Here is a 15,950-nt window from a genome sequence, read left to right as displayed (position 1 = left end):
CTGAGACTATTCAAGGAAAAATATAAGCTGCTTCAGAAAGAGAGTACAAATGCTTACCAGCTTCCAGTTTAGACAGAATATTCTCAATTTGTCACAATATCACTTCATATTTTAAGAAAAATTGATGCCAAGTTTCCCCATTTGTCAGTATACAAATCCTTGCCTGTTTACATACTTCTAACATGTAGATAGATCAGGTGATTTTGAGTATTAAAACCAATGACAAAGTTTGAAGATTTATTCATTTTATTTATAAACGCAAGTTAACACAAAAATGAATGGATATTTTTTCCTTTATACAGTTTTTTTTGCAAAATATTTTACCAGCTATCCATCAGTTCTACAAAGCAAAGAGTAAATCACAAAGATTTTGATTTTACATCTTCAAAGCTCCTTAATGTCTGAGGTCTGTACATTAAAAATACATGCATGCCTTGTTTTATTAACCTGTCCCTCATTCTAGAAAATATTAAGCTTTTCCATAGTTGCCTATACAACAGAAACAACGGGAATGGAGATAGCAAACAAATGTGCTTAGATAATTTACTGCAACGTGGAAATTCTTACACGACAGATCTTTCAAAGTGTCAAGACAGATAAATTTTTGAATAGAATATATTTATATAAACCATTGTAATTGTGCTCTACAAGAAGCAATATGAACACAAAGGCAAAGTTGCCTTCCTTGCACCATCCACTAACAGCTCATCAGCTTGATAAATAAATGGAAAGTTATAAATCACTAATACACTTTCTGTATCATACACCATGCATTCCCTTATCTACTGTACATGCTGAGTTCACAAGAAAACAGATAAATTTAAGGTTGTTGTTTAATCGAGTAGTCACCCCATTTGCAGTCCAATTGTGATAAAAGTTTTGTGGAAGTTAAAAATTCAAATGAGTCACGTTATGTGATGTACTCTGATTATCAAAAAAGTAAAATTTTCTCATTCACGTGGAGTATCTAAGTTAGCTTTCTTATAGTGTTGAGCCAAGTTCCTCCTCCTCGTCTATGTGTAGCAGCACCTTCACATCGCTTGGAGTCTCCTCAAATGGGCATGGGTTGTCCAGCTGTTTAAAAAAAGCCACAAAATGGCTCAGTCATTGAGCGTCAAGATTCTTTTTATCAGCCTCTTAGAAACCAGAAAGAAAACCCCAGAACAGTCCCGAATAGTCAGTCTTCCTTGCAGTTTGAAAAATGGTCAAGAGAGTACAGAAAACACTCTGCAACTTAACCCTGGAGAATTTCCCAGTGCTGGTTCATACTTCGACTTTGTGAAGTATACTCATGCTACTATACCAGTGCAATTCGTGGTACTATTCAAGTATGCCATAATAGCAAACTTCAAGATGTGAATTCTATTAAGACTTGTGTATTTAGGCTGGCTTGAATCAATGGTGTAACCAAAGTATCTTATTGCCCTGAATGTTTAGATGAAAATTCAAACATACAAGCTTCTCCAAGTTGCTTCAAGAGGAAGTCTTTCTAAGTGGGCCTAAGTAGCAGCTACTGCATGAAAAAAAGTGAGCTCTAACTTTACCTGGTGACCCGTACCATTGCAGACAAAAACGCAGAGGTGCACCCCACTATCCGAATTCAAACACTGGTTTATTTAACACTGAGGGCAGGGTTCAGAACAAGACCTTTAAATGCAGCAGAATGGAGGAAGATGGACTGACCAAGTTGGCCGCAACAAGTTCTCACGTGGACTACGTACCTCGTGATTTGCTCCTGCTGTGTAAATGGTCATTCTTATTTGTATGTGAAGGTTGAACTAATGAGGAACATTTCAAAAGTAACTCAACAGAGAGTCTCAGAGTCATAAAGGGAACCTCAATATCCATCAACCTCCACGTGCAGCTGCAATGTCTGCCAAGCTGCTGTGGGGAGGCAAATGTCAGTTACTTGCCCACAAGAAAGTAATATTGGAAAGAATTACCATGGACTGTTTGTCTATTTCCTGGAGGCCAGTTTCACAGTGGCACCGGCAGAGGCTTGGGAACAAGTTACATTTAGGAATTCAGTGACACAGCATGACCCAAGAAAGGGGAAAGAGAAGCAAATATCCTTTGGAAGAAAAGAATAAGTCAGGCTTGAGAAATAATTTAAAACTATTGAGATGACCCTTTTAATACAGATGCCTGCACAAAACCTTTCCAAATGGTTTTCCAAGTGTCTAAATGTTTGAACTGGGTAAATAAAGCTTTCTCGATGGATTGACTCTCATCCATCCCTGTTTCACACCATGTCCTCTACAAAAAGTTATCACTAATGAAATAGTGGTCTGTGTGGGAATAGGCAGTACATCATCATTGCAATAGTTATGAATTATTTCTCAAGTCTGACATATTCTCTTAAGAAATAAGAGCAGAAGTAGGCCATACGGCCCCTCGAGCCAACTCCACCATTCAATAAGATCATGGCTGATCATCGACCTCAACTCCACTTTCCCGCCGGATCTCCATATCCCTTGATTCCCCTAGCGTCCAAAAATTTATCTATCTCAGCCTTGAATATACTCAAAGACTCGGCATCCACAGCCCTCTGGGGCAGAGCAATCCAAAGATTCACAACCCTCTGAGTGAAGAAATTCCTCCTCATCTCAGTCATAAATGGCCTACCCCTTATCCTGAGACTATGCCCCCTAGGGTATTTGCTTCTCTTTCCTCTTTCTTGGGTCATGTTGTGTTCTGCAAGAGACACCTCTGGTTCAAGAGGATGGTCAGCAACTAAATAGCTTTTCTAAATTCAATTGTTTTCATCTCTCCAGTCCCAGCATCTTCCCTAATACCCACTGCGACTAAATCAATGCTGGCCGTCTTAATTCTATATTCCCCCTCCCCCCTTCTGTTATTGTGGACAACCTTAGCTGTACCGGAAAGAAAAATGAAAGACACAAAGCAGTGGGGGGGGGGGAAAGCTAATAGAAACTGAAAGCAATGGGAGGTCAAATAAACAAAGGCAACATAAAAAAAAGCAGAGAGGGAAGAGGAGGCAAAATTTTACACAAGATTGTTTCGATTACAGGAAATGGAACCTGCACTGATAGGGCTCATTATGATTCAGTGATATTCCTGCTTGGTGTCCATGATCATGTGCAAGTTTAATGATCATCTCTCAGCAGGTTCTGGGATGCTGCTTTTGAACTTCTACCTACCTTTGAACTGGATGTAGCAGGCATTGCAGTAGAGTCTGTTGTTCCGCACTCGGACCTCTGCTCCAGATTCTGTACCCCCAAGGTCAACGCTGCATGAGATGCACTGTGCACGAAAGACGACTATTTATTTAGAGCTTTCAAGATATTACACAACGGTTGAAAGTCAAAGAAAGGAATCAAGTCCTAAAGAAACAGCGTGTCTTTTTATTAGCCGAAATTTCAGGACAGAAATGAGAAAGCAATAACTGGCTATGTAACAGAAAGGTGGGTCACAGGTTCACACCAATTACTTCCCTCATACACAAGCAGTAACTAGGCAGCTCACTGATGGAAGGCCATCAATGGGTTCAGCTCCTCCAAGACAACTGCTTCACTCCGAGTTGTACAATGGCCGGGGAGGGGGGTGGTGGTGGGTGGCCTAGGAGCAGGTTACCAGCCCACCCTCTCAGGAGGCAACACCTCATAGCTTGGGGCAGCCAAGTGAAAGGGCACAAGATATCAATAATTTAAAAGGTACCTTTAACTTCACAAATGGTGAAAAGGGGCAAAATAAAACCAATAAAATGGCAAATTCTCAACTTCAGTGGGAAAGTCAGCAAGACCGAGGAGGGATAATTACACAAAAATAGGGATTCTAGGAGGTACCCTTTGGCATTATCTTCTTGTGGTCAAGCTCAACAGAATTAGTAAAGGCTTGTGAACAAGTAATGCATCCGGGCATCATTGTCTACCGCACAATGGGTTCAGGGAGGAAAAACGACAAATATTTCAGAGGCAGGCGAGAAAAGATAAAAATTGGCCAAATAAATGACATGATGAGCCTGGGCATGCATAAAGCAAAATGCACATAAAAAAAAATTGTTCACATCAAGCAAAAGTGGTCCTGCTGTCTCTTTCGCGACTGCACAGATCACTGATGCATTAAAGAAGCTATACAGTCGAGTCACTCTGCACCGGGAAGCAAAGTACTAATGTGTTAATGAATGTGAAAATACAGGCATTAGTAGGGAGTGAAGATACAGGCATTAGTAGGAAGAACAGAAAAAAAGTTAAATGGCAAATTGATATGGTATAGATTTGTGCAAATATAAACCTAATAAAAGGTAGTGATGAAGCAAGTGCTCTCCATGTTAGCTGAAAATAAAAGCCATCAATTATGATAGAAGCATAAGCAGGGAGTTGTGAATTCTGCCAATCTGCAACAGAATCAAAATTATGATTACAAAATTTTGGCACAGGTTGCCCTGGGTTAGTATGGCGCTAAAATGCTTCTAGAACAGCTGCAGAATCCATGCAGTATTCAAGTCCAAAAAAGGGTTAGGGTTAAGGTTAAATAATGAATCATTTTTCTTCCAAAAGCAATTAGCTTTATAATAATTACTGTGCATCTTTGAGTAAAATGTCTGCATGGATTCATGCAGTGTCAAAATATTAATACAAAGCCGACTTGTAGAGTTCTAAGCAAGCATGCGTGTCTTTAGCCAACATCCCTAATCATCACTTAGCAGTATTCTCTCTCTCTCTCTCTCTCATAGCTGGTCCCTAGCCTCACCTTAAAACAATGTAAATGATAACAAAGACCAAGAGATTCGATGATCATGGCAGCTCCTTTGCCCAGAGGGCTATCACAGTATGAACAGATCTTCTTTCCACTTATTGACCTGGATACAGAACAAAAAGGGGACCAACTATATAAATGCTATACAGGTACGAGAATTATGACATTAACCCTGTGGAATGTTCAAGACGTCAATTCGTTGGATCTTTGTGATCAATATAAAGTGGAGAGATACAAGGCCCCAGCCCTAAAGCTAGGACCTTTGAGCTGGGCCTGTAGTCTGTGACTAAAGTGTCGATGTTCTTCCATCAGCATTAGATGGCCTCAAGATTACATGAGAAACAATTGTACAGAAAGAGTCTTTACTACAAGAAAAAACAACCATACACCCTGCACAAAGAAAATCTGATCATGAACAAGAAGCCCCCCAAAAAACTTGGAATGCTCACTTTTACATATGTTTAAAGATTTGGGGCTAGAAATTGGGTACCTCAGCGCCTCCAGTTATCGCCTCCGGGGGGGGGGGGCAGTAACAGGGTGCTAATCACTTACCGACCGGGCGCGGCGACAAGATCGACTCCCGTTATATTCGGCAGAAGGTTTGTAGCGGCGGTACGTTGCGCCCTGATCTCCTTCGCCCGGAGATCTTGACATTATCGCCGTGCGCATCGCCCCGGTCCCGAGCTTCGGTTCCGCCCCCTGCAGCATCGCCGGGCGAAAACACCGGCAGCTGCAGGAGGCGTTCATCGGGAGGCCGGGCGGTTCGGGGGCTGAGGTAAGGGGGAAAAAAATTGTGAAATGCTCTTTTTTTTCCCCCAGCGCTCGATCAGCCCGGCTCTCTGCTGCAGTGCATCGGGCGGATCGGGCCGGATCGCGGCTGCCGTTGGGGACCAGGTAAGTTTTCCCCTTGCAGAGCCTGCAGCGATGGCCTTTCCCTTTAAGGAAGGGAAGGAGCCTTCCAACATGGCAGCGCTGCACGGCCCATTGTGCAGCTGCTCACCTACCACCCCACATGCTGCCTGTTATGCGCCAGGAAGGAACTGGAGAGCTTGAGTCAACACTCCACTTCCTTCCTGGAGTGCAAAAACAATTTTTTTTTTTTTATATAAAGTTGACAATTAGCGCCTGGCGCTAATTTTTTCGACTTTTAAAATTTAGCGCCCCAAACCCGGGGGGGGGGGGGGGGGGGGGGGGGGGGGGGGAAGATACCGAATTTCTCCCCTGTAGAGTTTTGGGGGGGGGGGGGGGGGGGTGGAAATCAGGGCAGCATTGGAGCATTTTCAGATGGACTAGAAAATCTAATTTCAACTCTTGAACATTTCTGATATGTCTGCATTTCAGAGGTGTGTCCATCGGGTTTGATTTCAGCAATTCTTCCAAACTAGCTGGAGATTTCTATTTAGATAACATTTCTCAGTGTTTCAGTCACCCCCTCTTAACAGGTCTTGAAAATCACTGGTTAAAAGTGGGTATCTTTTGGGCAGCATTCCTGCAGTGACTTGAGGAGAAGCTTTGCTCCGGTGAAATGAATGTAGAGTGCTGGTATTCCCATTCACGTCTCGGATTACAGTTTGAAATACTAAACAAGCTAACAAGGGGACAATAGTGACATTGATAAGTCGACAGATACGGGTTTCTTCTATTTATGATTACGTGAATTTGGAAGAACGCCCGGCCTGTTTAGCAAAACTGTGCATGAAAAAATTATAAGAGTCCGTGAACTATTGTGAAGAGCATTTTCCATGAAGTAGTTCTGGCATTTACACAGAGTATAAAGCACAAACATTGAATTATACACACGCAACTAACACACTGCACAACATTTTCATCCAACTGTTGACGTGCCGAGCCATACCTGTTGCCTTGAGTTGTCTGGGACTGAGCAGTTGGGGCAATGGAAGGGTTCTTGGTCCGTGATGCTGTTCGCACTGATCCAGTGGATTGAGGTGGTAAGGTCGATGATGGAGTGCGCATGTAGGATCGGTTTGAAGTGGAGACTGGGTGGTGAGCTGGTTCCTTTCCCAAGGAATGCACTGACTCGGAAGTTGATCCCCAAGTGTTTGCTGGGGAATCCAAGTTATCCAAAGATTCACCCCTGAAACAGAAGTGATCATAATACAATTCACTCAATGCTTCTGATTCGCATAATGTTATTTTTTTTTTTTTTTTTTTTATATAAAGTACACTGGGACTAAATCAGCCTCCCATGTTCCACATTAATAGCATAAAATCATAATTGCAGCCACCCCACAATAAGCTTTAGGAAGGCAAAGAAATGCCAAATTTCAGGAGCCCCTGGGTGGCGTGGAGGACGAGAGATCTGCAGACTTTCACCAATCTGTCGAAGTGCTCAACTGGTCAGCCCACTCACTCTCACTCTCCCTCTTCTCCTCTCCTCTCCTCCCCTTCCCATCACATTCAACATGCATGTAGCACCTGAGGTGCCTCCATCAAAATATTGTTTAGTATTTTTGTATCTACTACAAATAAAATGTGGCAAAATACACTTTTGCTATTTTTTTTCTTCTATAAAAGAGCTTTACTTGCATATCTTTTTTAATTCTAAATCCTGCTCATTCATCTCGCAGGCTAAGAAAGAGGGAAATTGTGTTTAACTAACTTGATTGAGTTTTTTTGATGAGGTAACAGAGAGGGTTGATGAGGGCAATGCGGTTGACGTGATGTATATGGACTTCCAAAAGGCATTTGATAAAGTGACACATAATAGGCTTGCCAGCAAAGTTAAAACCCATGGAATAAAAGGGACAGTGGCAGCATGGATACGAAATTGGCTAAGTGACAGGAAACAGAGAGTAGTGGTGAATGGTTGTTTATTGGACTTGAGGAAGGTACACAGTGGTGTTCCCCCGGGGTCGGTACGAGGACCACTGCTTTTCTTGATATATATTAATAACTTGGACTTGGGTGTACAAGGCACAATTTCAAAATTTGCAGATGACACAAAACTTGGAAGTATAGTGAACAGTGAGGAGGATAGTGATAGACTTCAAGAGGACATAGACAAGCCGGTGGAATGGGCAGACACGTGGCAGATGAAATTTAATACAGAAAAGTGCAAAGTGATACATTTTGGTAGGAAGAACAAGGAGAGGCAATATAAACTAAAGGGTAGAATTCTAAATGAACAGAGACACCTGGGGTATATGTGCACAAATCGTTGAAGGTGGCAGGGCAGGTTGAGAAAGCAGTTAAAAAAGAATACGGGATCCTGGGCTTCATAAATAGAGGCAAAGGGCTGGATTTTACCAAATCCAGCCCTGAGGAGGCAGGGCCTCAAACCCACTCCCAACCCGCCTCCAACCAATCTTCCCGGGAGTCGGGTCCCCAATTTGCGCAGGGACCCGACTCCTAGCGGCGGGAAGAGGATTATAGCCACTTAACTGCCTGTTAATAGATAGTTAACAGGCAGTTAAGAGGCTTTTTCCAATTTTTCGACTGCCGCTTCGGGCTTCCCGACGTCGGGGAACCCCGCCAGGATAAGTGAGGCGTGCTGTGGGTCTGTTGGTGTTTGGACGACAGCTGCAGAAGTAGTGTGAAGGATGCAAAGTGACACTGGTGAGCATCAGAGGTAAGGACATGTTGTGAAAGTAATGTTTAATGGAGTTAGATGTTTCTGCAGGTGACAAGCTGTGAAGTGTTTGTGTAGCCTCATCTCATCGGGAGAAGTGACAGATGGCTTCTGCAATCTCAGCTGCAGCTGCCATCTGTTTTATCCTAAGGAGAGTGTAATTGGAGAGCCTGGGTGAAAGGGCTCACCTTTGGACAGTGATTGTCAGTGTTTGACAGCACCTCAATGCTGTCAAACACTGTCAAATCATCTGTCAAACAAGTGTGGTGCGTATGCCTTTAATAAAACCGGCAGATGAAGCGTCATCAACTGACGTCATCTGACACCGACTTTCTCTTAATTGGCCGGCAAGCCGATCAGGGCAAAATAGCGTCTGTTTGTCAAATGTCATTGGGGGCGGGACTAGAACACGGAAGGCAGCAGTCCTGCCCCCAGTGAGTAAAATCCAGCCCATAGAGTACAAAAGCAAGGAAGTTATGATGAACCTTTATAAAACACTGGTTTGGCCTCAACTGGAGTATTGTGTCCAATTCTGGGCACCGCACTTTAGGAAGGATGTGAAGGCCTTAGAGAGGGTGCAGAAAAGATTTACAAGAATGGTTCCAGGAATGAGGGACTTCAGTTACATGGATGGACTGAGAAGCTGGGGTTGTTCTCCTTAGAGCAGAGAAGGTTGGGAGGAGATTTGATAGGTGTTCAAAAGCATGTTTCCATTGGTGGAAGGGTCGAGAATCAGAGGACACAGATTTAAGGTGACTGGCAGAAGATCCAAAGGCGACATGAGGAAAAACTTTTTTACGCAGCGAGTGGTTAGGATCTGGAATGCACTGCCTGAAAGGGTGGTGGAGGCAGATTCAATCATGGCTTTCAAAAGGGAATTGGATAGGTACCCGAAGGATAAACATTTGCAGGGCTACGGGTAAAGGGCGGAGGAGTGGGACTAGCTGAGGTGCTCTTACAGAGCGCCGGCAGGGACTCGACGGGCCGAATGGCCTCCTTCTGTGCTGTAACCATTCTATGATTTTACACATCCTAACAAAACTCGGGCAGTGAGGCAAGAGAGCGTCCTGCTATTTGATAGTGTAATGTTTTGTACTTTAAAGAAAAACTTTTTTAGGACATTATTACACTAAAAGAGTTCACCTGAATGTATTTCTGTCAGGCTTGTGGTGCAAACAGTATGCACTGAATTAAATCACCATCCTCGATTTGTCAATCGCTAATTGCTGCCACAGTTCTTGGTTGGGGCTCTGTCTCACAGATCAAAGTGTTTGGATGCAATGGTTTAAGCCATTCCATCCAATTACAAGCATCATGTGGGACTATTTATAGTACATGTTCGTTTGGCAGCTGTATTTCTGTGAGTAAACACTGTTTTGATATTAAATCCAGTGAAGGTTTGACAACCCAAATGCCGTTATGAGTAATAAAGCTTTAAAGTGATTTGTTCCAAGATATCTTCAAAGGCACTGGAGCTATTTCTTGGGTGGTATTGCATGGAATCAGCAAATAGTGCAAAGCCAGCACTTTTGGAATTAGCCAGAAGGCTATATGATAGTAAACTGCCATGACAGATGCAATTGGCTGTTTCAAGAGTGAGATTTATGTTGAAATTTAGTGCAAGGGAAATGTCTTTGTTGTTTTCATTCCAAGAATAGTCAAATCTGTATTTTTTGTAAGTTCAATAATCTTCTACCTGTTTAACGTTCAATAAATTAGTCTAATGGTTTATAGCCTGATCCATGGTCGGACACATTCTTCTACCTACTTAAGGCAAGAGGATCACGTGGTGACACATATCATAGTACAGGAAACTTTGTGCTATCTGGCACCCACGGGACCGAGCTACTGCCGTTGCCTCAAAACTTCCGGATAGACCAGCGTCAATGTTATCAGATAGGAGCTTTTCATCTCCGTATCTGACAACAAAAACTGTTGCTTAGCAACAGCTTGTCAGCGCTCGGCCCGTGGCTTGGAAGCGTCTCTGAAGCTGTTGCTAAGATACAGAGACGCTTTCTAGAGCCTGCCATATCTGACCACAAACACTGTTGCTCAGCAACAGCTTGTAAACACTCGGCCCAGTAGCTTGGAAGCGTCTCTGAAGCTGTTGCTAAGCTACAAAGACGCTTTCCAGAGCCTGCCTGTGAAAAGAATGCTAGGAGAAGAAAAAAAACCTAACCAAAACGGCTGCTGATTTCTGCCGTTAGATCGAAGTTGCCGGACATTCAACCTCCGGATAGCACAAAGTTTCCTGTAGGTTGGAGCACAGCGACAGGGTTCTTTGATCGACAGGTCTCGTGACATTTACCTCGACATTGGGTAGGTAAAGCCACATTCTGGTTTATAGGGAATGTGATATTTGCTTATGAAAGTGGCCATAGACACTGAACCCAAGAAATATCTAGCATAAAAATCCAAAAATGTAAGGCTTAGTGATGTTTTCATCGTGGGTGTCTGAAGACAAAGTGACATTTCAACAAAACCAACTCTATTTTTTCCCTAAACACTAGTCAATGTTCTCTGGCATTGCACATGGAGGGAGAAGAGGCCGAGAGGGAGGGAGAAGAGGCCGAGAGGGAGGGAGAAGAGGCCGAGAGGGAGGGAGAAGAGGCCGAGAGGGAGGGAGAAGAGGCCGAGAGGGAGGGAGAAGAGGCCGAGAGGGAGAGTGTGAAAGGCCAAGAGGGAGAGGAAAAAAGGGCAGAGAGGGACACACACACACGTTAGAGAGCAGGACCAGGGAGCACAGACTTAATTCAGTCCCCATTTTAAAGCCATACCGTCTTTGCTTATTTTTAAATGTTTTGATTTGATAGTTAAGCAGCAAAATTTAGTGCAGTTTGACAATTAGAGGTAGTTGCAACCTAGGTGTTTATCCACAGTACAGGTTAAGGAACTGGAAGATACAAAACAGAGGCACCACAGTGCCACAACGAGTGGGATTGTGTGATTAGTGTGAACATTTATATAGGCACTTCAAAGTATGGACACAGGAATTTATAAAGGGAAAAGTTGATAAAAGTGTGACAATAAATAAGGTTTTGTAGACAGGAAGTGTGCAGAGATACAAGATCTTCAAGTCTAACCACCTCCTCTTGACATTCAATGGTATTACCATCGCCGAATCCCCCACCATCAACATCCTGGTCGTCACCATGGACGAGAAACATAACTGGACCAGCCACATAAATACTGTGGCAACAAGAGCAGGTCAGAAGCTGGGTATTCTGCAGCGAGTGACTCACCTCCTGACTCCCCAAAGCCTTTCTACCATCTACAAGGCACAGGTCATGAGTATGATGGAATACTCTCCCCTTGCCGGGATGAGTGTAGCTCCAACACCACCCAAGTCGAAGCAGCCCACTTGATTGGCATCCCATCCACCACCTTAAACATTCATTCCCTCTACCACCGGCGCACCGTGGCTGCAGTGTGTACCATCTACAAGATGCACTGCAGCAACTCGCCAAGGCTTCTTCAGCAGCACCTCCCAAACCTATGAGCACCAGCACCTAGATGTACATGCTCATGGGAACACCACCACCTCCAGGTTCCCCTCCAACTCACACACCATCCTGACTTGGAAATAGATCACCGTCCCTTCATCATCGCTGGGTCAAAATCCTGGAATTCCCTCCCTAACAGCACTATGGGAGTATCTTCACCACACGGACTGCAGCGGTGTCTCACCACCACCTTCTCAAGGACAATTAGGGAAGGACAATAAATACCGGCCTTGCCAGCGACACCCACATCCCGTGAATTAATAAAATAAATACTACTGCTGCTTTGATGTGACTCATACCTCCTCATTGATCCATAATTACTGAGTGCATTCTTAGTAGCAACACTGGCACTGCGCTGTCTGATCCAGCTATTGTCGTTTAGGAGTTGGGTCTTCCTGCGCATCTCTTGCAGGATTTTCTGTCGCTCCTGCTCAGCGTGCGAGAGTGGCGGCTCTTTCTGTTGTGAGGTTTTCGATTGTGACTCGCTCTTAATCCACGCGCTGTCTGGGACTTTGCTCTTCACATCACCTATCAACCAAAGCAGATAATCGTTAAGAGCCCAAATGTTTTGCCACTGCCCTTCAATTGGTCTATTGGCTGTAGTAGAAAAGTTCGGATTATCCCGACTGATTGTATTTAAAGATGGGGTGTCTGCAATTGCAAATACCAAACCCCATTTGCGTGGAGTGTTATGAACAAACCCAAGCGCATCATCGCAGTGCTGAAATACATTTGCATAGTTGTGCGTATGAATTGGCAGAACATTCTTTCATCATAATTACGTCATCGGCATAAATCGTGTGAATCGTCAGATAAAAAATAAATCAGTGTAGAGCATTGATAACATGCAGAACGACCAACTCTCCAGGACAAATTATTTAATTTTCAAATCAGTGTAGCCCAAAATAAGCTCTCGTACTCAAAATTGATTTGGAATGGCCTGTTCCATTAGTAGATTATAACAGAACCGGGGGAAGAAAATCACGATTGCGATGGTTAGTGCGATCAGGCAACTATCAGGAACAAATAGCACGTTTAGCGTTAAAATATTGGTCATCCAAGAATCAAGGCAGCGCTGCACCAGCACATTCAGCAGGTGCCTTGCACATCGAGGGAACATGCCTGTGATTAACTTGCCACCGACAAGATGATTCATTTGAGAAACATTTCCATTTTGAAGCAGAACTCAGTGCATCTTAAGAAAAAAAAAATGCTCGACAATGGAAGCAGCGGTTTAAAGCGCTAATTAGTTTGATCATCGGCATGATAGAAAAATGATGGTAAAGGTTGGCTGCTGATCAGAGGGCATATTCCCCACCTCTCTCTGGGTCAGCATATTTCATCTGATTAAGGATTTTCAGCCTCTCAGTTTCCAATTCAACTCGTGTTGCATCCTGTGTCTTCCCCGAACTCCTGCGAAGTTTGTCGTCTTCGAGCAGCCACTGGGCCACACCACCCACTGGTCTCACATTTACACCTAAATGCACGTTTGAATAGGCACACAGCACGCCATTAGCTCTCATGCAAGGAGAATGTTTTCAATGTGCGTTCAAATAAAAGAAAGTTAAAGGCAAAGGCCAAGAAATGCTTGAACATTTTTTTTTAAATGCCTAATCCCATCTATAATCCACCCCACATATACTGTAATAACAGTTATTTGCTCTTGGCTGCATAATGCATACCCAAGCATATCTGTAACTGAAGCAGAGTCTGGTACCCAAACAAATGAGCGCCGACTGGGTTCTTCAGTAATTACATTTGCGACAGGCTCGTGTTTATTAATTGGAATATTTTAAATTTAAGTTGCATTTCATTCAACTTCTTTTAAGAGGTTGTCAAAGGATATTCATAGGCATAATTGCTCCCTTGTGATTGTTGTAACTGCCTACTTTGAATACCTGCAAAGCCATATTTCACTCTTATACAGGAAACTCTTTGGTATCCGGCACCGACGGGACCAGCGTGTTGCCGGTTGATCAAAAATTCCGGCTGACGGAGAGGGTTACCTACCGAGGCTATTTTTAACAAAGAAAAATTTTTAAAAATCAAGAAATGTGCAGTATACAGTAATTGGGTACTCACCTACAGAATGTTGTGTTAAATGGATGGTGGAAGATGCTTGATTAAGTACAGTACTGCCAGTTGAGGGTAATGCAATGCAATGACTACCAGCAGCGTGGGAGACACACAGTACCCCTGTAAAATGGCGGATCAGAAGAGACTGCCGGCAGCGCGGGAGAGTCAGACTCCTGTTACAGGAGTATTGAGGTGTTCCGACTTCAGACAGCGCCAAGAGGCCGAGTAGTGGCAGTTTGGAGAACTAACCCCCACTGACTAACTCGGCCACCGCAGGAGACTTGGACTCGGCAACATTGCCAGTTATTGAGGTGTTGTTTTCGGAGTGAGATTTTGCCGGTTAATAGAGAATTTCGGATATTTAGGTGCCATTTAAATGAGAGTTTCCTGTAATTGTTATGGTTTCAGAGTCAAAATTCTGAACATGCAACCAATGCTTACTGAATAACTGGAGCCAAGGTATTCTCAATTCATTGAAGATTGAATCACTGGCTGGTTAAAGTGGCTAGCGAAAGGAAATCCAAATCTGTTTTTACTCCCCAATTGAAATACTCGAGGAGAACCTTACCATATCTTGGCGCAGACACCATCTCATCAAGTTCAGAGGTGGACTTTGACTTGGCCCTATAATCATAATAATGGCATTGCAGGCTGGTTATTATATAAAAGTATGTGAAGCTACACCAGTCATTTTCTTATAAACAGATTCCGGATAGACGAGCAGATCACAACAAAACCGAATGACCCCAATTGCCAACGAGCAGCTGCTGAACTATTTCGTGGGCAGACAAAACAAATGGAATATTGACATTTTTCTGCCCCTTTCACCATATTTCGATGTCATCTTCTTTCTCGGTGGTGAAGCACCTACTGTCCACTTACCTAGCACCTCTTCCCCCCCCTCCCATAAACACAACAGAAATACGGCCGAGATCATCTGAAACTTTTGGACCAGCTAGTCCAGTTCATTGAAGCATCAACGTACTGCACCACAATCAGAAAACAATTATGTTCATGCATATGTGACCTAGATTTAAATGTATAAGCAGTTATGGACTATAAAGATAGATAATAAGACACTGCAGGTGAATGCAATCTTTCTAGTAGCTACTGCCATTTTTAAACAAATTCAATCGCTTTAATTTGGGGAACTTTTCTATTTTCTCTTAAAAATTAATAACCGAGTCACTAAATGGTTTCCAATTTTCATAGTGCAATGCATTTAACAGATCACAGCAATCTGGAGTGGAGATGCAGACATCTGGTACTGCAGACGACTTCAATAAATTAGATAGGGCTTCAGAAACTAACTTGGCAGGGGGATGGGATACAGAGGGGAGCTGAAATAGGGGGTGATGTGCTGCCAATTATAGAGAAAAAAACAAGTCAGCTTGGTAGACAGGGCAAATATATAAGGGCAAGGCTGGATGGCATCTATTTTAATGCAAGGAGTCTTGCAAATAAGGTGGATGAACTGAAGGTGTTGATAAACACATGGGAGTATGATATTGTTGCTATCACGGAGACATGGTTGAGGGAGTGGCAAGACTGGCAGCTCAATATTCCGGGGTACAGAATCTTCAGGCGAGACAGAGGGGGAGGTATAAGAGGAGGGGGTGTCGCAATATTAATTAAGGAGTCAATTACTGCAGTAAGGAGGGATGATATATTAGCAGGTTCCTCTAATGAGGCCATATGGGTGGAGCTTAAAAACAAAAAGGGGGCAAGCACTTTGCTGGGAGTGTACTATAGGCCTCCAAACAGTCAGGGGGAGATAGAGGAACAGATATGTAGGCAAATCTCAGAGAAATGTGCAAATAATAGGGTAATAATAATGGGGGATTTCAACTTCCCCAATATTAACTGGGATAGTCACGAGTGTGAAAGGCTCAGAGGGTGTAGAATTCTTAAAGTGCATCCAGGAGAGCTTTTTGAGCCAGCATGTAGAAAGTCCTACAAGAGAGGGGGCGGTACTGGACCTAATTCTAGGGAATGTGGCCGGCCAAGTGGAAAAAGTGCTAGTAGGTGAGCACTTTGGTGATAGTGACCATAATATGGTAAGA

At 43.4% G+C, this 15,950-nt stretch overlaps 1 protein-coding gene across 2 annotated transcripts in view; it reads right to left on the bottom strand.

Moving 5' to 3' along the window:
- Positions 1–228: 228 nt before the first annotated feature.
- The window catches only part of lmo7a (LIM domain 7a), a 292,222-nt gene continuing 276,500 nt past the window's right edge, over positions 229–15,950 (bottom strand). For both annotated transcript variants that reach the window (XM_085998505.1, XM_085998506.1), the window contains 7 exons: positions 14,456–14,511; positions 13,130–13,288; positions 12,111–12,339; positions 6,575–6,814; positions 4,714–4,822; positions 3,162–3,264; positions 229–1,074 (listed from right to left, as the gene is read on the bottom strand). In XM_085998505.1, the coding sequence (XP_085854631.1) occupies positions 1,052–1,074; positions 3,162–3,264; positions 4,714–4,822; positions 6,575–6,814; positions 12,111–12,339; positions 13,130–13,288; positions 14,456–14,511 (919 nt within the window). In that variant the 3' untranslated portion in view covers positions 229–1,051. The remainder of the gene's footprint in view (positions 1,075–3,161; positions 3,265–4,713; positions 4,823–6,574; positions 6,815–12,110; positions 12,340–13,129; positions 13,289–14,455; positions 14,512–15,950) is intronic.

The sequence above is a fragment of the Somniosus microcephalus genome, chromosome 10 (assembly GCF_052327205.1).
Source record: "Somniosus microcephalus isolate GS21.2 chromosome 10, FLI_Smic_1.0, whole genome shotgun sequence".
Classification (NCBI taxonomy): domain Eukaryota; kingdom Metazoa; phylum Chordata; class Chondrichthyes; order Squaliformes; family Somniosidae; genus Somniosus; species Somniosus microcephalus.
This window is presented reverse-complemented; position numbering and strand designations above follow the sequence as displayed.